This window comes from Apteryx rowi, unplaced genomic scaffold, assembly GCF_003343035.1.
Source record: "Apteryx rowi isolate R43461 unplaced genomic scaffold, aptRow1 scaffold_0, whole genome shotgun sequence".
Taxonomy (NCBI): domain Eukaryota; kingdom Metazoa; phylum Chordata; class Aves; order Apterygiformes; family Apterygidae; genus Apteryx; species Apteryx rowi.
Window position 1 is genome coordinate 9782270 of NW_020447195.1, and position 22705 is coordinate 9804974.

General features: G+C 43.4%; 1 protein-coding gene across 1 annotated transcript in view; it reads left to right on the plus strand.

Annotated features, from left to right (window-relative positions):
• The window catches only part of COL20A1 (collagen type XX alpha 1 chain), a 63030-nt gene that overhangs the window by 34536 nt on the left and 5789 nt on the right, over nt 1-22705 (plus strand). The window contains exons 22-35 of the mRNA XM_026086961.1: nt 1194-1232; nt 4653-4791; nt 6751-6893; nt 7284-7393; nt 10640-10798; nt 13089-13166; nt 13804-13890; nt 16680-16733; nt 17727-17822; nt 18304-18357; nt 19019-19072; nt 19418-19471; nt 20874-20945; nt 21626-21661. Coding sequence (XP_025942746.1) covers nt 1194-1232; nt 4653-4791; nt 6751-6893; nt 7284-7393; nt 10640-10798; nt 13089-13166; nt 13804-13890; nt 16680-16733; nt 17727-17822; nt 18304-18357; nt 19019-19072; nt 19418-19471; nt 20874-20945; nt 21626-21661 — 1175 coding nt within the window. The remainder of the gene's footprint in view (nt 1-1193; nt 1233-4652; nt 4792-6750; nt 6894-7283; nt 7394-10639; nt 10799-13088; nt 13167-13803; nt 13891-16679; nt 16734-17726; nt 17823-18303; nt 18358-19018; nt 19073-19417; nt 19472-20873; nt 20946-21625; nt 21662-22705) is intronic.

Genomic DNA, 22705 nt, shown 5'->3' on the forward strand with positions numbered 1-22705 from the left:
ATAGAAATAAAAGGGTTACAATGAAGCCTTAATATGATGATCTGCTAGACTGCATTATACTGATGACCTAGAAAATCATTTATGAAATAGCCCATCTTGTCAAATGTCCTTGATTTTCAGAGACAKTTCTCATTTTGCATCAAGCATTCCCTTTGTCCCAGCTCCATCTGGCAAATGCGGCATGGGATTTAAATGGCAGCAGATAATTGAAAATTGCAATCGTGCCCTGTTTTCTAGAATACTCCTCTACCTGAACCACTTAAATGGAGAGTCTTCATAACCAAGCATTCACCACAGTGCCTCGGATTCTAGCCTTTTCTCCCTTGTGTATTTGAGATTTCTGCTCTGTGGCATGTTAAGCGGTTCAACAAGAGAGTTTCTGAAAGGAGAACTGCAAAAGTTTGCCAAAACTCTTCCTGTTTCCCTAAGGACTTCAAAGACCAAGCTGTAGAGACAGGATGTCTTCAGAAGAATAAGGAAAAGCACAGATTTTGCAGATTGCATGGATACATGTAATTTGAGTGTATGATGACACAAAGCCACTGCATATATGCAGCACTGTGTTGCCCCCCTTTCTGGGAAATGCAGCATTCTTTGTTACGCTATTTGTTCCCTTTCCAGGAAATATAACACTAAATGTAATGCTATTTAAAAATGAGGCTGAGAGATGTATTTTTGCTAAGATGAGTTTCAGGTACAGAAATTGGGCCTGCAGATACGTTCTTGTATTTTACAGCATCATTAAGGTGCTTGTTTCAGTAAAAGTCGTATTTTTAAAAAGTAGCATTTAGGTGTCTATGGGTAAAAAGAAACATGCCGAATATGATGCTCTTTTTTTGTTTCTTGTTGCACGTTACCAGCTGATTTAGTCAAAAGAAAGTGAGCGTGAAGTCTGGTGAAAGGCAATATTTTTATTTGCTCGTGTGATCAGCAAGCCAAGGAAAACTTTGAAAACCTTTATGTTTGCATAAATATAAAGTCTGTATATGTGTATGCATATATATGTATAAATATAAAAGCAAGGTTCAAGGCCAGACTCTGAACTAAGCTGTAGAATATTGTAATATTCACTAAGTTTTCCTGTGCTTTTTATTCATCTGCACAGAGGACCTCTCTCTTTTGTTTCTGTAATCCCCTAGCAAGACTGTCTTTTTCCCTAAGACGTTTGTTTTCCATTTATTTTCTTCTTGCAGCCTGCCCCACCATGAGCTCTCCTGAAGGCTCTGTACGAGGTACAGTATCATATCACACCCCTGTGGTGCTGGGCTGTGAATGCGAAAGCACTGTCTAATCTTGTCTATTCAGAAATACTCAACATCTGAACAGAGGGGAAGTGGTTTTCCAGTCCTGCCAAAGTCTGAGAACTGTAATAGGAAAATATCCTTCATCAGGTAAAACCTGAGACCTGTCAAATGCTGACAAAGAAGAAGACTTTGCAAGCTGAGGGACAGAAATAGAGACAGATACTGATACAAACCTGAAAGGTTAGAGTATATTCATAGAATATGGAAGACATGGATTAAATTACTGTTCTACTAGAGAATCGACCCCTCCTGTGTCCAGGGTGGTTGCTCTTCCTATCTGGGTTTGGGCTGTTATTGTGTGAGTCTGTCTTTCCTGTTGGAACAACTTGATTTCAGATGAATGATTATTTGTTAGGTGAAAGAAAGAGAATGACTCTGTTGCTCAAGGCACTTACCCAAGGCATGGGACAGCATTCTCATTTCCTTGCTCCAGGGAATATGTAATGTTAAACATGTACAACGGGATGAGTCCGGATGGGGTAAACAGCGAAAGGAGCACTTGGGGATAAAGCTGCAATGGGCTGCAGGACACAGGTGTTCGGGTTACCTGAATCTCCCCCATTGCTGGGTAGTTTGCTAGCTGCCAGGTCACAAGCTCCTCTGGGTGTGATGTCTTTCTGCCTGTCTCAGTTTTTTTCTGGTACTGCAAAAACTTCCACAACGAAATATTCTGTTGTCTCTGCAAAAAGTTTGGGGTTCAGTGTTTCACCACCGTCCATCTGGGGACTGTTTAGATGAAAGTTTCTGGTGGTTTTCCCCAGAGCCTTGCTTTGCGTACCCACGGTCACCGTTGCAGCTTCCAGGCCAGCAAAGAAGTCTTGGCTCAGCACTTATTTCCCTTCTCAGCAGCTTGGGTACAAACAGCCTTTCTCATATGAGTGTCATCTTTTATTTCTCCCCTACTTGTCTGTTGCCGCCATCAGAGGGGAAAGGCAGCAGTCTGCCTTCCATATGTCACCCTTATGGCTGGATTTAAGGCTTCTGGCAAGACTGTTTAATCAGACTATATGTGAGATTGCTTGAGGATTATAATTCCTCAGGGCAGTCCTTTCAAAACAAAATCCTTTTCAAATTCTCTGTTTTAATTATGAACGTCCTCCCACACTAGTATTTCCTTGTCTTTTCAGCCTGCTGTGCTTGCATCCCCTGCATGTGCTTTGCCCTCCTCTTCCAGTAAAAATTTGCACTAACTGAATTGATATGCCCCTGCTGTCCCATCAGCTTTTGCTCTCAGCTGTTAGTGTTAATGCTGGGATTTTCACTGGCCTTAAGGAAGTTAGGCTTGCAACGTCTGTTGAATTTCAAGAGGATTTCAATTTCCTAACTCATACGAGGCCTTAAAAGAAAATTGCAGTCTATCACCAAGATCACCTTTGCATCCTGCCAAGGAGCTATAGATACCCCAAGTGCTCTCTGAAGTCCAGCTGTACAAACAGCTAAGGTAACATGTTCCCATTTATCCTTTCTATGCCATATCCCCCCTTTATGCTTTTGGGGCTGTATTTGCTACTTAGAAAGCAATTTATTCTGCCTATAAGTTGATATCACCTCCTTGCCAGAGAGCTTGGCAATGCAGGTGGGACTGAGAAACTGGCTTCAGGTCTCAGCTCTGCTATTTTTCTCCTTGGGCAAGTCACTTAATCTTGTGCTCTATTCCCACCAACTTACCTTACCACTACCGTGGGGCAATGCATCCATGCCTGGGAGTTTCTTGGGTACTGTTCAAAGCAGTTGAATTGCAGAGCCACAACAAACATTGCCTCCTCCTTCTCCTCCATCTCCTCTTGGCAATGGAGCAGGAGTAGCCCATTTCCTTATCGGCTCCCTGAATCCATTACACAGCAGGTTCACAACATGGTTATAACTGTGACTTAAGCTTTGCTTTCAGTCTTTATACTACTATATTTAATGTACATTTTAATGTAATTCCAGTGTCAGTACCCACACATCAGAGAGAAATAGCTCTCAGCAGGTAATTTCTTTTGACAAACTCCCTAGTATTGTTGGGAAATGAAAAAAATGCACCTTGTAGCAGCCCCCATGCAATATAACATCCCGAGGCRAGGCACTACAGAAGATGGTAACTGAGGAAGGGGTGAGGGAATCCAGACTGAAAGGACCATATTGTAATGAAGTTGTAGCCCTTCCTGTTTCTAAGGAACTAGATATCTCCCTCATCCCAGCCTGCTGCAAATTCAGATAAACTAAAAAAAGAATCCCAATTGCAAGATCTTGTCTTACTGAAAAAAAAAAACTGAAATGAGAAAATGACTCAGAGCTTTAATGATGAGCTGGGAAAGTGAGATGAAGCTGCATGAGCCAGAGAGGCGATGTCAAAGATGTCAGGGTAGAATCTCTGTAGACTGTATAAGACAGGTCACCTCTGGGTATTTCATRGAAATAGAGAGAAATGGAAATGCTCATATTTTGAAGTTCTTTCCTGRTTTTTATGACTCTTGCATATGAGGCATTTCAGAGCAGAGATAATTCTCCCTCCATGCTAGCAATTACTGGACTGATTCCATGTCTTTTGAAGATAATATTTTTGCATCAACTTGAAAAGGAAAAATTGAGTAACTTATTTCTCATTTGTTTTTCATTCTGGAGATTTAAAAACAAAATTATGAAAGTCTGTGTCTGTAGTGTACCCTTCTGCAAGAGGAGATGTGATTACAGGAAATGTATGCAGAGAGTACAGGGGCACATTATTTTCCTTGGCTACCACTTGTGGTACATGCTCCAGGTTTCCAGTGAGTTTGTACAGTCCGTGCTGATGTCTGTGCTTCTTGCCTTTCCTCCTATTGCCTTCTCCATGCTAGCTTAAAGCTAATTCTGCATGCTCTGCAGTCACGCTGCCTTCCTGAGAGAGGAATGCGCAGGCAGAAATACCTCCTTTCAGGTTTGRTACAGTAGTTGAGTTTCCTTTTTGAAAGATTTTATTTATTTTTTAATCTGTTTCATCATGAAACAACTCCACCAGTGTTGCCTGACTTGCAGTCATGCTGCCTCCCAGCCAGTTCACGGAATTACTCAGTGCTCTGAAAAGCCTTGACTAAAAATGGTTCAACTAGTTTTTGCATTGCCGTAGTCCATTTTGTTTTCTCAAGATCCCAAGGGAATTGGAYCTGTGAACACCTCTACTAAGTCAAAAAGGCAAACCTTCACCCTCTTTGGAGCCCCTGTTTTCATACAGATCTCGAGTTCAGACTGACTGCCGGTTGTGCCAGTTTGCCTACTACTTTACCTACGTTTGAAAACAGCAAATCCCTGTCACRATGCAGGGAAGTCCTTTGCAAGATACTTGCACTATTTTCTAACCACTTATTTTTCTGCTTTTCTTTGTTCCAGGAATTGATATGATGGAAGCTTTTGGATTAGTAGAGAAGGAATATGCCTCCATTAAAGGAGTAGCTATGGAGCCATTCATATTCAGCGGTTCCCGTACCTACACTCTGTTCAAAGATACTCAGCTCACCCAGAGAACCAGGTAATTTAGGAACTTAGCTGTGATCAGCATCGTGTTGATCATCTGTCTGATGCATACACATTAACTATGCTCACAGCAAAGAAAGATCACTGATTTGTGTATGAATGATTAAGTCCCATTAGCAACTTCAAAATGAAATTATACACACATTGAGTCTGTAAACTCCATAAGTCTGCAGTTGTCCGTAAGTCTGTTGTGGTTTGAGAAATCAAACCATAGATAGACTGAAAAGAATGCCAGAGATTATTTTTCCTTAATATATTAAGAAATTAACCCCTGACTTGCCTCAAGATAAATCAGAATATGTAATATATCATGCAGAAGTCAATAGGACACAATACGGCTCACCGTTCTTTTTTTCTTTCTTTCTTTTCTTTTTTCTTTTTTTTCCTTTTTCTTTTGACACGGCCAAAAATCTTCAGACTGCAAGGATGTTCCTTATTACAGAAYCACTTTTTCCGGTAGTGTTAGTTACCCGCCAACAGGCTGTGATGGACATAAGGATTATGTCATATATTGATAATACGCTATTCTTTAGGCATTCTGTCCATAAATATAGATGCTTAAGTGATGGAAGTTTGAGGTCACATTTTCATCTTCAACCCTTTCTTCCAGCATCTCTGATTTGGAGACAGATCCTTGCTTTTAGAAAATGTTTGACTCATAGCTGCTCTCAGCAGGTTGGTCTTTATTGATGAGCAGGATTAACCATTGACTTTGGGTTGTGACTTTACCCCATTTGTTGCATAGTAGGCTTCATCTCAGGGTCCCACAAGTTGCAGTGGGCCAACTTTTGGCCCAGGCAGCTCCAGTGACCTCTGTCATTTTTTTATAATTATAAATCAGGATTGATTTGACTCTTGACATGCAGTGCTACTTTATTTTAAGCCTAATTACTGAGGCAGTGGCTAAGTTTAATCTTAGTTACAGAAGCAAAGCTTCTTAGAGTAAACAGTCGGGGAGATTCAGAGAGCTCTTTGGTCTAAGTACTCAGAAAATTATGGCCGATCCTTTTGTTCAGCTAGTACTTATGCCCTTCCAAGGACATTACTTCTTCAGAAACAGAGAGAGAAATAAGAACTTGACATTACTTATGAATCAGTCCTGAAAAGATGCTTGATGAGTTGTGTATAAGCCCATGCAAATGTGTGCTGTTTCAGATTACAGATGTATTTCAGGCATAACCAATTTGACCTTCCTCATTGCCTTGTATCCTCTAATTATTGCTTCTGCCTGGTGCTTTCTAACAAGTTTGGCACACAGCTGGGAGGAAGCTAGGTTGTGCCAGCAGCTGGTGACAGCATTCATTGCATGTTCATGAGTTCCAGAACTGAGCCTGATTTTTGCAGCTGGGACATGGGGAGGATCCAGAGGGAGCTTTCTGTGGGTTATGTGCTTCTCCATGAAGGCAACTTCTACAAATTTCTGCCAAAGCTTAACGATTTACCCCATAAAACATGATCATCATTTCTCTTTCTTGAAGAGGAGATTTGGGGCAGAATGGAGGACTGTTTGGGAGCCTGGCAGAGATGTTTTATAGCTACCACTGGGCTCTGTTTTGAAAAACGTAAAGGCTTCCCACACTGTCTCTTCAGCATTCCCCAAGGCAGCTCAGGCAGTGCTGGTCCGACACCAGCRACCACACCTGCATCTCCGCACAGCACAAGGAGAAGACCCTTTGAGGGCCTCGTGGTGCACGCTCAGGATTCAGCACAGACTTTAAAAACACGAGAGGGATGCGCAAAATAAGGGCAGGTTCTCCCTTGATGTATCTTGTTCCGCTGTCGTGGATTGTGCCAGGAGAGAATTTGGCCCTGTGTTTCATTCCCAAAGGTTAATCTTTTCTAGGCCATCATACCTGAGAAATACTACAGGCAAACCCTGTGTGTCTGAAGGATGTTGCCTGCTCACATTTGTTGCTTTAAGCCACTGACGCTTCCTTGGCTTGTCTCGTTGCAGCGACGTGCACCTCTTTGCAATTCCACCTGAGCACACCATCAGCATCCTGCTCCGCCTCCTGCCCGAGACCTCCAAGGAACCCTTTGCTGTGTGGCAAATAACAGATGAGGACTTCCAGCCTCTCCTTGGTGTTATCCTTGACTGTAAGGTTTCATGATGAATAGATTAAATTCAGGTATTTTTATACATTTCTGGGAGCAGCAGARCTGATTTCTGTATTAAATTGGACGGTGTGTTGTTTTAATGTTTTTGTTATACACCAGCMGTCATGGRGAAGCTTTGCTGCTGCTGCCAACATAGCGCTTTAAATGTTTCTCAGTGCAAGTAAAAGCTGTGTTTTCATTTTCATTTCATCTATAACATATTCTTTATTTTTACATATTATTTTCTTTTCCACTGTTTAGAAATACTTGATTGTGAAATATTAAGTCTTTCACCATGTTTAAGCCTGTTTATTTATTATTGTTCAGTATGTGGGTGAAATCAAATTCTCTTTTAATTCTGAGTTGTTATTTGTCCTATTTTCCCTGTAGCCAGTAAGAAATCCTTGACCTATTTCAATCATGACTACAAGGCTGATTTACAGGAAGTCTCCTTTGACCAACAGGAAGTGAAGAAGATATTCTATGGGAGCTTTCATAAGGTCCTTATCAAGAGAGGGAGAAAYGTAGCTCACGATCTCACTCCAGTCTGAGAATATTATGCCATCAATGTATATTGTTCAAACCGAGGAGTGATTACAAAAATGCTTTGCATCCAGACTGCTAGGGACCTGGCAAACCTATTTGATATGCTGAAGTTGTAACTGTAAAGAATTTGGGTTCATCCCATGTGCACAATATATGATTTTCACACATTGATTGCTTCTTAAAATGCATTGCACATTTATCCAGTTTATAAAGACTGATGGGTATAGATAAATTATAGCCACACGTTATGACCAACATTGTTATATGTAATATGTGGTAGTAATGTGAAATGGCATAGAAAAAATATACAGAATGTATACTAAATTATAATCTTCTTTGTAAAAGATGAAGCTTTGCCATTTCAGTATGTATCTCTACAGCATATATTTTCATATATACATTTTTCTAAAGATATAACTTCCCTGCACAAACTGTGTGTTTTTACTCTAAGGGATGCATTTTATGAATTGCACAATCCTCTAGTTCTGTCACCTTGATTATTTTTGTTCCCAGCCAATTCATTTTTGGGAATGTGTACTTGTTCCTTTCTGGTGTGATATGGTGGTCCCTGCGGTACATAGTTACAGAGAAGAGCTCAGGCTAGCTGTCAGCTGCACTGTCCTTTCTTTGGGGACTTAGCTCAAGTCACCTAAAACTGTAACCATGCAAGAACAAAGTACGCAGGCGGTCCCTTTGTAGCCAGGTAGTCCATGTCTTCATGGTTAAGCCTATGTAGAGGCAAAGCCTAAGGATAAAGATCCAAGCTATCCCTGTAATTTATTACCTAGGCACAAATCCCTCCTTGCTTGGGCACACAAAGCTGGGCTGCCTTGGCAGGATGCTGAGTATTGTCAGTGCTAAGAGCAAGTCCTGCGTGGTCCCCCAGACTGCTTTTACCTTTAGATTTGGGCCTGTCACACCTCAACAGGAGCTGTTGGTACCGCTGTTCACTGAGGACAGAGGACAAGTCCAGCCCCACTGAGCTCGCAGGGGTTCCCAGGGGTGAGAGACAGGCACTGCTAGATGTACGCAGAGGAACAACCCCCAGGCAAGGAGGAGGTTGTGGCAGAAATGCCAAAGAGGTGGCAGTCCAGGAGAGCGTGAAAACTGAGGGCAGCGATGAGCTCGATCTAGAGGCAGGAGGGGATGAAGGCCAATAGCAGAGACTCAGGAGCGGGGGCTGTTTTCAGGGTCATTGGCCACAAACAGCTTGTTTTTGCAAATGCTTCCTTTTTGTTAGTCTAGCGCCCGTCTCCTGGGGCTGCCTGTCGAAGAGGCTGTGACTTCCTGCAGGGATGGCTGTCTGCTGTCCCAGGGCTCTGCCTTTCCCGTTCCTCTCTGCTTCCTGGCTTTTTCCCACCCCTTCCCAGCCAGTGATACTGTCGTCAGTCACTGCAGCACTTTCTGCCCCGGGTTTCTCAGCAGTAACTCCTGCAGTGCTTGCGTTCCTACCCACCTGCCACAGCTAAAACACTCCCAGGAAAACATAACTATCGAGGCACTTCTCAGCCCACCTTCGCACCTGAGAAGCTGCCCTTTATGACCCTGTTTCTGAGTATTTATGATCTTAGCTAGGGCTGCTGACCTAAATACAGATAGATCTGCTGTAATGTAAAGAGGCAGAGCTCATTTCCAGCTTTTAATTCTGCTGTGACTTTATTTGTGTTGTATCAAATACGAGCTAACGTCACTGAGAAGCTGTCACCGTTCTTGTTGTTAATTTCCCCTGAATTTTCCAGTCAAGTCCACTTGATAAAATTAGTGTCTTTTTTGTTCTGCGGGTGATGCATCACTAGGTCCAAAAATGCCCAGCACTGCAAGTGCACAGATCAGATTCTCCTGCTTTTATAAATAAACTCTGCAAAGGGAGTGAAATAGAGATGCACCCAAGCTAAATCCCTGCTCCAAACAGCCCTGATTTATGTTGAGGTTCAGATCTGAGTCCAGATTTTACAGCAAAATCTCCTCCAGGGAGTGAATCACATCTCGTATCCGGCCAGACCCAGAACTTCAGCCCAAGTCCCACCTGGAGCCCAGTTCAAAGTAAAGCAGCAGCAGTGTATTTTGACCTTTGCAACCTCCTGATCAGAGCATCCCCTTCCCCCGAGTGCAGCCAATGCTAAGGGCCTAGATTTTGGTATTGCTGAAGGCTAGGGTGACATGAATGTGCTTAAGCGCCTTTCAGAAGGGTTTCAAAACAGTGAACAAGTGCTGCGTGGATTTAATGTCACATCTGTCAGTCAGCCCGTGCCGTACTGCCTGCTGCGGAGAAGGCCTGAATGAGATCTGTGAAATGTGCTCATTTTGTGTTAAATATGCAAGAGAAAAATATCCCTTTCTCCCTAAAGTAGCAAACATTGTCTTAATTAATGCCAAGGATATTGACTTCAGTCACAAATTAATAACTCTGAGTCCAGAGAACTGGATTAGAAACTGATAAAAGGAAAGCCCTCAAGCCCCCTCAAGCCTTGGGTTCCCTTATCTAGTGGAAAAAAAGGAATTTTTCTTTTGAAGTACCATTTTGAAGGGCCTCCCACAGTACGACTCAGAGACTGCTAGTGAGTTGATAACAAGAGTGGACTGAGATGGAGAGAAAGGAGGAGGAGGAGATGTTTCCTGGCAAGCTCCTTCCCTTTCCCCCCAGAAATTCTAAAAATTAATTTTTTGGGGGTGATCTTAATAACCAGGAAAATTTTAAAAAACAACTTTTTTGCCTAGAATTTGGGATTTTAGTGACCATTCAGTGCTGGAAGGAAGAAAAAAAACATGTCTAATCTTGTGTGAAAACCACACCATTATTCATAAGAGGGGTTTTTTTGGCCTTCTGTATCCTCAAAGCAAAGGTACTCCACCCAAATGAGCAATGAGCACTTTTTACCAGTATCTATAGGCAGGTCCATTATTAAGCTAGTTCTCAAAACTGAATTACTTAATACTGTAACTCCAGGAAGGCTTCTCCCAAAGTGAGTTGACGTATAGCAGGGAACATCAGGGAGGAGTGCATCGTTGCATAGCAGACACACCATATATTGAAACTTATTCTCTAGTCCTTATGCTTTTGGTCCATTTGCTCATTAAAAACATGTCACTAGTTGTAAAAGCACCAGGTGTGGGAACTGGGCAGAAAGCATTAGCATGTTTAGAAGACGCCCCTGTCCCGTAGCAGAGGTCCAGCCTGACTCTTTCTGCCTGTCACCCAGGTGCATGTGGCAGTGAGCCATTTCAAGATCAAACTCTATCTGGACTGTAAGAAAATAGCAGAGAAACCTATCAACACCATTGGTAGCATCTCCACTGCTGGCTTCATCATGCTGGGAAAAGTGACAAGGACTAGAGGACCAAGGAGCGGGTCAGCATCGGTGAGTCCCTCAGTGATGCATGTTTTTGGAGAGTAGGGAGCTTAAATACGGAGCTGGCTGGGGTGGGCAGAGGGAGAGAACTGCCATCTCGCGTCATTCTTGCTCTGGATGCTTCCTAACGCTGCTGTGACGCAGGACCATGTGCTGATCCCACTGATGTCTGAGATTTAATGAGCTTTCCTAGTGCAATGTTTCTCTTCCTCACCTCCTACCTCTGTTTGAGGTTTGTGATTAGAGGCAGCAGAGTATGAGAGTGTCGTGCGGCTGCCTTCAGCTGGGCTCAGAGCAGGAGGTGTCACACTATGACGCTGTGTAGTCTGGGGGCAGGGGGAAATACAGATCCTGCCCTAACAGGCTGAAGATGACAGGTGAGTTAGGGAATTGCTTCTAAATGTGAAGGCTGTGTGCATCAACCCCTACCAAGTGACAGCAGGAAACGCTGGTGACTGAGAGCRGCAGGTCTGGTTGTGCCTCGTTTGGTCTCAGTCTCTAGTGTGCTTGTGCTTGCGTATCTGCATGCAAACGATGGAAAAACAGTTTTCAGTTTAGAGGCTCTTTGTCAGCTGCTGCTTTAAAAAACAAACCAAACAGTGCCAGACTGTGGGCATGTCTTTACTGCATAGCACAGCACTGCAGAGATCCTGCTTCCTTACAGGAGGAAAGAATAAGTGAAAGTGTGGACAAGGTGTTGTGCCCTATGACAGCACAGTGCACAGTCCTAAGGGCAGAAGCACCTGTATCTGCCATCGCCTGGGAGTCTGTTGCCATGTTTACCCTACGCAATAGGAATGTTAAATACATCCAGAAAAAGGGGGATTTCATCACTCATGATGTGCTGAATGGGACTGGAAAATCACTCATGACTTATGTGGTTCTACTCACTGACTCTCCTTTTAGAGCTTAGAGTCTAGGAGAAAGTAGCATACCAGTTCATTGCAACTTCCCTTGCCTCAAAGCAGCATGTTAAAATCAGCTTATCCCATGAGCCTCCCCAGCCACTTTGGCTTGCAAAGAAAGAAGCAAAGGCCTGGGATATACCAGGGAAAAAACGATTATTGGAATTGTCTATTAGGTATCRGAGCAGTTGTATAAGAAATGAGGGGACACCAGGTTTCAAGCAGTACTTATTTGCTAAATAAGCCCTGCGGTAGTTTAGACTGATCACAAGCCTGTCAGACAGCTGCCAAGGAGCAAAGAATCTGTGCTCGCCTTGTCCCTCCAAAATTTTCCCTGCTAACAGCTTAGCTAGACAGATCTCATAACTGAGGAAATGGTAATGAACAGCTTCATGCCTTCTCTACTTCCATTGCCTTTCAAGCTTAGCAAAGCTTCACATCTTCCACAGTGCTACTGTGCTTGAGAAGACAGAGTGCCTCATTATTGGATATTGTGGCACCTTATTTAATTTAAGATGTCTTTAAATGCTGCTTGATCTACAGGGCTCATCTGTATCTGTATGCTGCACRTCACGCTCCTGTGGCTGTACAGCTTACTCATTGTTAAATGCATGGAATGGAAGAAAAAAAACCCACTAGAAATGGTATTAAGGGGAAAAAAATCTCTCTGCCTCATTATTTTTTGTCTAGCTTTGTGCAGTATGTGCTCCTTTGTTAATCAAAATGGGAAGATGTGGCAGTCATGAGGGATATGGTGAGAAAGACAGGATGAGGGGTTCTTGGGAGGAGAATCATCTATCTCCTAGGAATTGCTGCCACTTTTACTCTTATCTCCGTTCCCCTGAGGGACAACAAAAGCAAAGTTTATTTTCACATTTTGGTGATGCTGAAGCCCAATTACTTGAGGACCTGCCACTGTTGCAGAGCTGTAAGTTGGAAACTTGGCTTTTGCTGGAGTGAAGCTGCATATTGACTTGCTTAGCAAGGCTCAGAGACCTGGAGGCTTGTAAATCACTCAGAGGCCAGTGACACTTTTTGCATTATGCATTAAGCACATCTACATTTAATATAACTGCTTCTTGGAAAGGAGGGTGTGCGGGGGGCTAGAGGCTAGTCTCATCCTGATCTMCCGCAGTACCTAATACAGAGCTGTGAAATGTGTGGCAGTTTATGAGGGCAGGATGCCAAAGTGGGATCTGCTCCCCACAGTTGTCAAGGTGAGATCATGGGGCATAGGACAGCTTTGTTTACATAATGGCACTTGGAACCATATGGAGAAGTCCTGTCAAATCATCAGTGAAGATTGTTTTTAGTACCTGAATGTCACAAGGTGATTTGGTGATGGACTAACTATGCCAACACTACCTTCTTGTCAAATTCTTTTTTCCCCACAGTTCCAGCTGCAGTCTTTGCGGATTGTGTGCAACAGTTTAGGGGCAGAGGAAGACAGATGCTGTGATCTTCCTGCATTGGTAAGACAAAAGGGACCACTCTGCTGGTTGCGATGAAGTTGGGGATGATGGAACAGGACCATGCAGAAGGAGGTGACGCTGCAAATGATTTTGGTAGACACARAAGGGAAACCATTTTTTTCCTCATCCTTTGGGATTACTGACAGGATGTTTCTTGGTGAAGTGAACAAAGCTGTTTGCTTCAAAAGGCCAGGTAAYTTCTCAAATTGCAGTGCAGTGTATATCCTTTCTGCCATGAACTCTTCTATGACAGCAGCAACAACAATCACACTGCTCTGCTGCCGCCCTTCGGCCCAGAGTTACAACATTGTCCTGCTCTACTATTCAAATTCTCTTTTCAAAACAGAAAGTAATATGAGGTTGAGTGCTTTGTGGGGTGTGCAAATACTTAGCAAGGAACAAATTATCTTCTGGTTTGCTATGCAGATTTCAGACAGAGCTGATCCATAATTTTCTGTATAAGCTTGTTATTTGACAGAAAAATGAAGCACAAAATCTTTCACAAACATCTCTCAGTGGACTGGAGAAAACTTTTCTTTTTCTCCACCTGAAAGACTGAATTTTGAAATACTGAAAATGTTGCATTCTACTCTTGCTAGGCAGCTACTCATGCCACCTTGGCTTGCCTTTGTTTCAGAGGGATGAAGAGACCTGCCCTACCTTAGCTCCTGCCTGCACTTGTACGTCTGGCCTCCCAGGCTTACCAGGACCTCCAGGGCCCCCTGTAAGTTTATCCTCCCATGTCTTCCTAGAAATGAGTATTTTGTMTATGTTGGCATTGTTTTATGCTGTTCGGACACCCCGAGGCAAGCCAGGTATGAGGAGCTGGGCAGGTAGATGGAGAGAGGTCAACACCRCACTGCAGCAAGACTGCAGTGTGTTGGATGATCGTGGCCTCCACCAGGTTTTGTTTTCTCTCTCCTTTCTTGATCCCAGACCTGATTAAAGGGGAAGGCAGCTCTTCCCTGCTCAGCACAGACCCCAAAGCTTTGCCTGATGGAGTTTTGTTTCTCTGTGCATGTTTGGCTGTTTTTCTAGGCTTGGCAGGCCACCTCCTACCCTGATGTCCCAGTCTGAGGGAACATTAAGGTCCTCCTCTTGCCAATGAAAGGCTGAAGCAGAGAGATACCCTTCAGGGTTTCCTATAGTCATGAAGTGGGGAGATGGCATTTTGGCAAGGCAACAGCTGCAGCTGGGAACAGGCAGAGCATTTCCTGATGCCACATTAATCCTCTTACGAGAGGACTGACCACCCTCTGTGCGTGTTGCTGGAGAGATTTTATGGATCAGAGGCTTTGAAACTCTTTGTAAATGAAAAAAAAATTTTTGGTTCCTCTGTTAACTGGGAGTCTTATACAGACACCTGGCAAAACCTCTCCCTTCTGCAATGCCCAAGCCCATACAAATGGGTGTCAATAAAGAATCTGGCCCCCAGCAGTTGATTATATCCATCTGCCTTTCACCCACTGTGCAAAATGGACAACTTTTAACCACGTATTTTGCATTTCATAGCCTACTGCACATGGGGCATGTCTGTACGGATGCTTGCAGGGAGATCTCTGTTCAGAGCAATCCGAGATTGCCAGTGACACGCAGCTGCCTTGTGCACCGCTGTATGGCTGAGCCACGCGGGAGGGCTTTGGAGGGTGACCGTGAAATTGGGTTTGTGCTACACCCCCCTAGCTCGTGGGCAGGCTGGGTTCAGACCGGACTGCAAGTGTCTGCATAGGTGGGCAGTGTAAAGAGAAAGGGGAGACTTTACAATGCTGTGTCTCCGCAAAGCACTCTCTCTTTACAAAGGGCATAACCTCCAAGAAAACCCTGAGGAAATGGGGGGATGTGATAATAGTCTTTAAGCATATGACATGTTCTGGAATAAAGGATGAACTCAATCTTTTGCCCTGTCCATTATGGACAGAGGAAWGTCACCATGGGGTTAAATCGCAGCAAGAAATGTTCTAGTTAGACACTAGTAAGCATTTATCCAACAGTAAAGTTGGTGAAGCCCAGGACCAGGCAGTGCAAGAATATTGTAGGATCTCCATTAATGGAGGCATTTAAGAGATTAAAGAACAATGTAAGTGGAGCTGATTCTGCCCTGGAACAGACAGACAGACCAGAAGCCAGCTTCCTCCTGGCTCCATTCCTCTAGGATTCACTGAAAAGCTTTTGGGAGGCTAGTGGAAACTTGCCTGGCCATGGTTTAATAGCAAGGGCAGCCAGTTCAGTCAACAGCAAATGTTTGCACGTCCAAAGTGTGAGCAGAAACATTTGCATTTGCACATGGCAGCTGAGGGCTGAGATGCTGTCCACAGCATCCAATTTCAATCATGCCAGAAGCCTTTCTCCTGGAAAATAACCATTTAAGCAACAATGGCCTCCTTGCTCAAGTGAAGATGTTTTAGATCATCTTTTTTAATACTGTGGTTCTACTGTGAAATCAGTTCCACACTTCGCTAGGAGCAGCGTCTTGTTGCATAGTAATTACATGCTCATTCCAGTGGAAGTTTAATTACACAGCACACTGTATTATCACAGTATGTTTTGATATACTAAGTGCATAATTACCATCTTGCATTGCCCTGTGGTTTAAACATCTCTGCAGCACAACTCTTAAGAGATGGGTTCTTTTGAGCACTAGAGAAAATATGGTTATGACACATAACCTTATCCTCACACCATCAAACTCAGTAATTTGCTGCAGTTACATGAGCATTCACTGCTACTTTTAAAACTCCAATAGCTTAAAGTTAGCAAGACTATCTCCCACCTTGTAGTTATTACTCTTTCTTAAATCTGTGGTTTTGACCAGGCCAAGCTAACTTCTGAAATGAGCTTCTGGGCACTTCTGAAAGAACCTTTAGCAAAGCTTCCTGGATGTACCTCTTAATCCAAATCCATTGTTATTTAGATCCAAGAATAGAAACTTTCAGATTAAGATGTCAAAAGTTCACACAGTACCGGTTTATGCCAGAAGATTAGTTTCCTCTCAGATCCAGCAGTTATGCAGATGCAGAGCTAAGCCGGGTCTCCCTGGAGCTGGCCACTGTCCCTGATCTGTGTGTGTGTGTGTATTCTGTCAGGAGGATGTTACATAAAACAGCCTTGGCCTAAAGGGATGTAAACATGAGCCCCTCTTTTTTCTTCTCTGGTGCATTCCCGTGTTCCTKTGTGACCCCCCCTACATTTGTTGTCTCAGCTTGGATTTACTGGTGGGAGGGAGGAGGTCTGAACAGGTCAAAACTCCATCTCTTCCTGTGGGTGGTGGGTGCAGCATACCCACTGCCTGTCACAAAGGGGGTTGCACTGTCTTCTTTCCTCCCATTTTCCAAATTGGCTGGATGGCTGATTCATTTTCTTCTTGTACCCRTTTTCTCCAAGTTCTCTGGGGCAAGAGTTGTCTTTTCATTGTGTGCGTATAGCAAATGGGACGACTTCTGTCCCCTAGGCTCTTTGTTACACTGAAATAAAAATAATAATATTAATAATAGCAGCTTTGTGTCTTATTGGCAGGGCAGCCCTGGAAGGAGAGGACCACAAGGGGAACAAGGGGAGCCGGGGCCCAAGGTGAGAACTGATTCTCAGCACTGTCGTTGGCTTTCATTTGCTTCAGGCTACATCAGAGGAAGGATACAGAAGTGCAAGCTTCTCCTTTAGTGGAGCTGGATGTGTTCGTTCCAGATCTGAGCTTGATTCCTCTGAGTCCTCTCCCTGTTTCACTGCACCAAGCAGAGCCCACTCAGGGCCTTAAGAACCAATACGTTGAGGAGTATGGGATCACTTATTTTTAATTAAATGCTCAGTTAGGTTATAAAAATTAAGGTGATAGGCCTTATTGAATTGAATTAATGCAATGTGTTCAGCAATGTTCTTGGAAAGCAGCCATGCTGGAAAATGGTCAGTCTTTGTGCTGTGCTTGGTCTGGCTGCCAAGCACACCTGCGTTGGTAGTGCTCTTGGTCAGACCGTGGTGAGGTGTGAAGCAGAGCAAGAACCACACAAAGACTTCAGGAACAGCTCTGAGGTGAGCATAAGGAATGGCTGGGTCTGAACTTCCCAAACGCTGGGGACTAGAGCAAGTCCTAACTGAAGTGTTGGCATATTGAAGTCACTGTTCCCTTAACCCATGCACAGCAAAGCCAGACCAACCCACTTCTTCCCTTTTGGGGTAACCGCTCAGAGGGAAGCAGAGTTACAGGGGGAAACAGTTTGGGGAGAGAATGACAATAGATGCAGATTTCACCTGCAGGTTGAGGAATGTTTCTCTTCATTCTCTAGCCATCTTGAGTAGCTGGAATGACCTGCTGCTTGGGAGGGTGAATCCTGCTTTGCCAGGCACCATGTGACGTTTTGCCATTGACTCCTGTGGATGGGGTACCAGAACTGTGAACTGAAAAGGCAAAGGCAGCTGAGGTTTTTAGAGATCCCCACTGTCCTGAATTCTTCATCTTGAATCCTGTAGAACGTTTGTGCTAACCCAGCTCRTGTGGTGCAGCCTATGTGGAGGACAGGCTCTAATTGCTTTCCTTCTTTATGTTTGATTTCATGTCTTTGGCTTTAGGGTGAACCAGGTCCACCTGGACAAGTGGGACCAGAAGGTCCTAGTGGCCAGCAAGGCTCTCCAGGTTCCCAAGGGATCACGGTTCAGGGTCCTGTGGTATGTGATCTCTTCCACTGCCTTATTTGTCACTTACTCTTTGCATTAAGTACCTGTCTCAAAAAAAAAAAAAAAAAAAAAGGCAATGTTTTTACATCATCCTGTTAACATCCAGATAGCTGCACTAGAGAAGGTTGATGATTATTTTTTCTTGCTGATAAGGCCTTGGACTTGGTCGTTCTGCCAAAGACTGCTCTTGTGCAGACTCTCCCTAATGTACCTTTAATGATAACAGCCCAGTGGTGTGTTCAGTTCAGGCATTTCTTGGTCATCATTGTTAGGCAAGGAATGCAGGTGGAGGTGACTGTGTGCATGTCTGTAGGAATGCAGCAGATCTCCRTGAACATGTGACTGCAAAGCTCCTTTTTAGCCCTTCGGAGAGCACGAGCAAACTGGGAAGTGGGTGTGGAGCAGGCATGGCACTGTTTCCTTTAAAGGATGGTGCAGCATGCTTAAGTATGTTTTTCTGCTTTAATCCAAGGGACCACCAGGAATTAAAGGAGAGAAAGGAGACACTGGAAGTCCTGGCATGCAGGTAATAGCAGATACCATTCCTTTAAATTGTCTCAAAGATTTCCCCTTTTTTCCTGATAATTAATTTAAGCAAGATTGAAAAGCAACAGAATTCTTACTGTTATCTGTTTTGAAACTCTTTCACTCTGGAGTGTCATCCCATCTTCCTGTGCTGGTCTCCTCCTGCTTCCTAAAGTTTTAGGCATACAATCATCCATAGCTTCAGTCTTCCAAAGGGGCAAGTATCCTACTTATTTCTCAGAGAGATAAGACAATCTCCAACAAGCAAGCCATAAGTGAACTGTAAATCAGTAGCAAAGGTAGGAAGGAAAGTCAGCTTGACTGCCTGCTCTTTGCTTTGGTGTTTCCCAAGAATCCTCAGAGCAGAAGAGGCAGGAGATAGTGTCTGCAAAGTGCCTTAGTCTGTTATCAAAAACAGTCTTTCAGGGTAGAGTGCAATGTGGGGGGAAAGGAGAAACTGAGTCAGTTGGTGGGAGAAAGAAGACACTATCCAGAAGCCCAGAGACAATGCAGGTTAAAGATGGAATGACAATGATTTTTCTGTTCYACAAATAACTCTGTCTCTTTTTTCATCTTTTTTTTTTTTATGTCCCCTGTTACAAAATATAAAGTAGGGAAATAATAATCATATGCCAACTTTACCCAGAAATTCTGATTTACAGGGTATTCCTGGTGTGCAGGGAGCTCCAGGCAGGGATGGTCTTCAAGGTGCAAAGGTAAAATACCTCATCTCTGAGTTATCAAGCATGGGTGGCATAAAATCCAACTGTGAGTGTACTTGCAGAAACCCGAAACATCCAGCTCTCCTTATGCACTCAGTGCATAATTGAATGATACTTTCACYAGGCCAAAGGAACTGGATAAGAAAATATTGGGTCATCTCAGGTTTGGCCAAATTTTCATGACTGACCAGGTGCCAACCTTCTTGTCTGCTTGACAAGTATATTTTTACTCATTCCTGGCAAGCTCCTGTTAAAAACAGCATGTGGAGAAACCATCTCATTGCTTACCAGCTCTCTTTGAATMCTCTTGTTAATGCATGACTGGATTTGGCCTTGCAGGGGGTGAGAGGACTAGAAGGTACAGCTGGGCCTCCAGGACCACCTGGACCAAGGGTAGGTACATGCCCTGAGCAATTCAGTTGAAAACTCTTCCTCAGCAAGAGTCTGTGGTTTGTGATGACAAGCTGTCCTCCAGAGGTGTGAGGGTAAAACCCCTTCTCGGGGTATCCCAGGGCTATACCCCAGCACATTTTCACAAGTACACCTCCCTTGGATCTGTCAGGGTAAGGAGTAATGCCTTTAGCTTCCCCTCTTGGAGATTCCTTCTGGGCAGGCCTTGAGGCAGGAAGCAGATGATTGCTTTACTATTGCTACTTCCCTGCTGCTACTTTTTTTTCCCCAACTATTGGGTGAGTTTGGGGTGTATGGGGGTTGTCACCCTGAAATCACTAGCTGGAGCTGGAGGGTGCAAGCAGATGTGAAAGAATTMCTCACCCACATATTCCGATACCCATTGGATCAAGGCTCTGTGTAGGTAGGTATATTTATACTCTTCTTTGTGCCCACGACAGCAGAACTTTAAGATTTGTTGAGAGATTTACATCCATCTGCTAATTTGAAGGCATAACAGCCCTCCCAAGTTTTATGAAATTTGGCAGTCCTGAACAGTGTACAATGGAGATTGCTCACTGCTGTCTTTGAGTAAGACCTCATAGTAGTTGTAGTTGGGTATTTATAGAAGCTAAGTCTGAATTCAGCTTATGACTGTGACTTACTCATCCTGGGAAGATGTGGAGGAGGCAGGATTGAACCTGAGCTTTCTAAATATGAGGAAAGCACTATAGCCTTCACACCAGACTCTGAAAGCCATTCTAGTGCTGTCTTGAAGACTCCTTTCATTTTCCACAGGTCAAAGTAATTGTTAATTGCTGAGTTTAAACCTAACAGCTGGAAAATTGTAAAGGAAAATACTGCTTGTGTTTGTTGTTGTTTATCTTCCCTCTGTAAGAGCACAAAAATTTCACAAAGAGGAGGTGACCAGAGAATGCACCTCCCTTTCTCTAAGCTAGTGTTACTGTTGGAGTAAAGCATTAGAGGCAAACACAGGTCTTCAAGGGAAAAAACAACAGCGTGGTATTAGTAAGCTAAAGAAAAGGATTATGCTCTAGGCTAAGTCTAAAATAATCTGAATATATAATGARGGGTCTAAAACCTGCAGGGTAAAAAATGCATTGCAGTTTGTTAACAAAACTGAACTTTGCTGGCTTGACCATAATTGAGACAGTAATAGGAAATGATGTGAACACGACTTATGCATGATATACTTTTAACATCATATTCATGGCTGGATGAGGCACTGACATAAACCTTAAGGACACAATGTCCTTGCTGGAGTCCTCTGAACTCAAACTGCTGGTGCCCCTGGAGCCATAGGGAAATGTAAGCCTCAAACAGAAAAAGAAGAAAGTTAGGAAGTAACTGGACTTTTATCTTCATCTTGTAATTAATGCTGCAGGGTTTCCAAGGAGTGACAGGCTCCCGAGGCAGCAGCGGAGAGAAAGGACTTCCAGGTGATGTTGGGCCAACAGTAAGTTTCTCCTTGTGGGTCTTAAAGGCAAAGTCATGAAATAATTCAGGGGAAAGAAGCTGTTCCCACAGAMGGTCTCCCTCGAAGTGTAAAGAATAGTTTTAATTTACACTCATCCTTCTTAAGAAGATCTATGGATATGCAAAGCCCAGGCTACTTTACTGTTGATAAAGCATTTAACAAATCGTTCTTTCCTTCAATCTCTGTAGATTTACAAGCTACACAAAATCCAGCAGGCACACAAATTTCCAGTGTGAGATTCTAGACCAAATAAAGAATTAGTCAGGCCCAAACAGGACTAGCTCCTGTTGGGCTTTTGCGGGGCAACCTCAAGTCTAGATGTCACAGTTATTTCTTCTCAGATGTTAAAAAGCACTTAATAAGTTGGGAAAACTGTCCTAAGATAATATCTGAGGAATTTCTGCATCCTTGTTGATGGTGTTTTATGCCATTGCTCCAGCAGCTGCTTTATTTTCGATGCCCTTAAAAAAGAAAACAAAATATTCCTGTGAACTCGAAGCTTATTTAGTTATTGTCATGAGGTCAAGGAAACAACCAGAGTGTTGGAAACAAATGTTGTGCTCCATGTACCACTAATGTGACCTGTGCCCTGTTGAACTTTTATTTTCTTTTGCTCCTCCTTTCTCTAGACTTTTATTTTTCCTTTTGCTTTTTCACAGGGGCTTCCAGGTCCAAAAGGAGAAAGAGGAGAGAAAGTGAGTTTTTTGGGTACTGGGCAACACAGTCACTGTATCTTATCYTCAAAAGAGTGGATGTGGTAATCTGCTTCACAAGTTATGCTTACATATTTAAACCGTTTTGGTGTTGAATAACTTAACGTAGCTGTAATTCATTGCCTTTCCATTCTCCTACACTGGCTATTCTGATGGGATATATATAATCTTACAACAGTCAGGAGCTGCTTAGTGTCAGTTGTAGTAATGAAAAAAAAAGCCAATTGAAAATCCATTCTTTGCTGGGAACAAAAATGCAAAAACACTTGACTTCCCTCATCCTGATTTTTGGTTAAAAAGAAACCCTGTATATTTCTGGGAGTCCAAGTCTCATTGCCAGGACTGACTTATGTGAATTAGGCTTCAAGCAGTGGAGAGCTGTGCTGTGTGATGAGTTAGCCCATGCCAGCTGAGCCCAGGTAATTAACCACGTACTCCAAGCCCATCTCAGACACAGAATAATATGCACTGGCTTAAGGATGACAAGGTATTAACAGCCTGATATGTCTTCCCTCACATTTGTGGTGGACTGAAGAGATGAACATTGCCTTTACTACAGCTCAATTAACCCTATAAACTGCTGCAAGTTCAGTGTGCAAATCTGTGTGGAAGCCAAGGGGACCTTTGTCACCTAAGACATTTTGAAAAGGCTATGCTTTGTCACCTGCCTGTTTCTAGACTGTTGATACCATTAGTGGATTTGTGCATCCTTGGTACCTCTATATGGTTGGTGTGTTCATAAAGTACACTTGAGAAAAGACAAAGCTGCTCTGCAGGTGCAGCTGTGGGAAGTGCAGTGATACATTTTCTTATTTAGGATGGGGCTGAGAACCCAGCATCAGTGGTTCACCTTCAACTGCCCCCTTTCAGATCAGACCCTCAGAAACTTTGGGTGTGTTTCATGAGGCCAAACCAGCCATCTACCCTGGAGACATATGTGAGCTCCTCTCCCCTGGCTCCCTTTATAGCCAATGGAGAGAAATAGGTATGTTTAGGACATGATTCTCACCCAAAAGCGGAATAAAA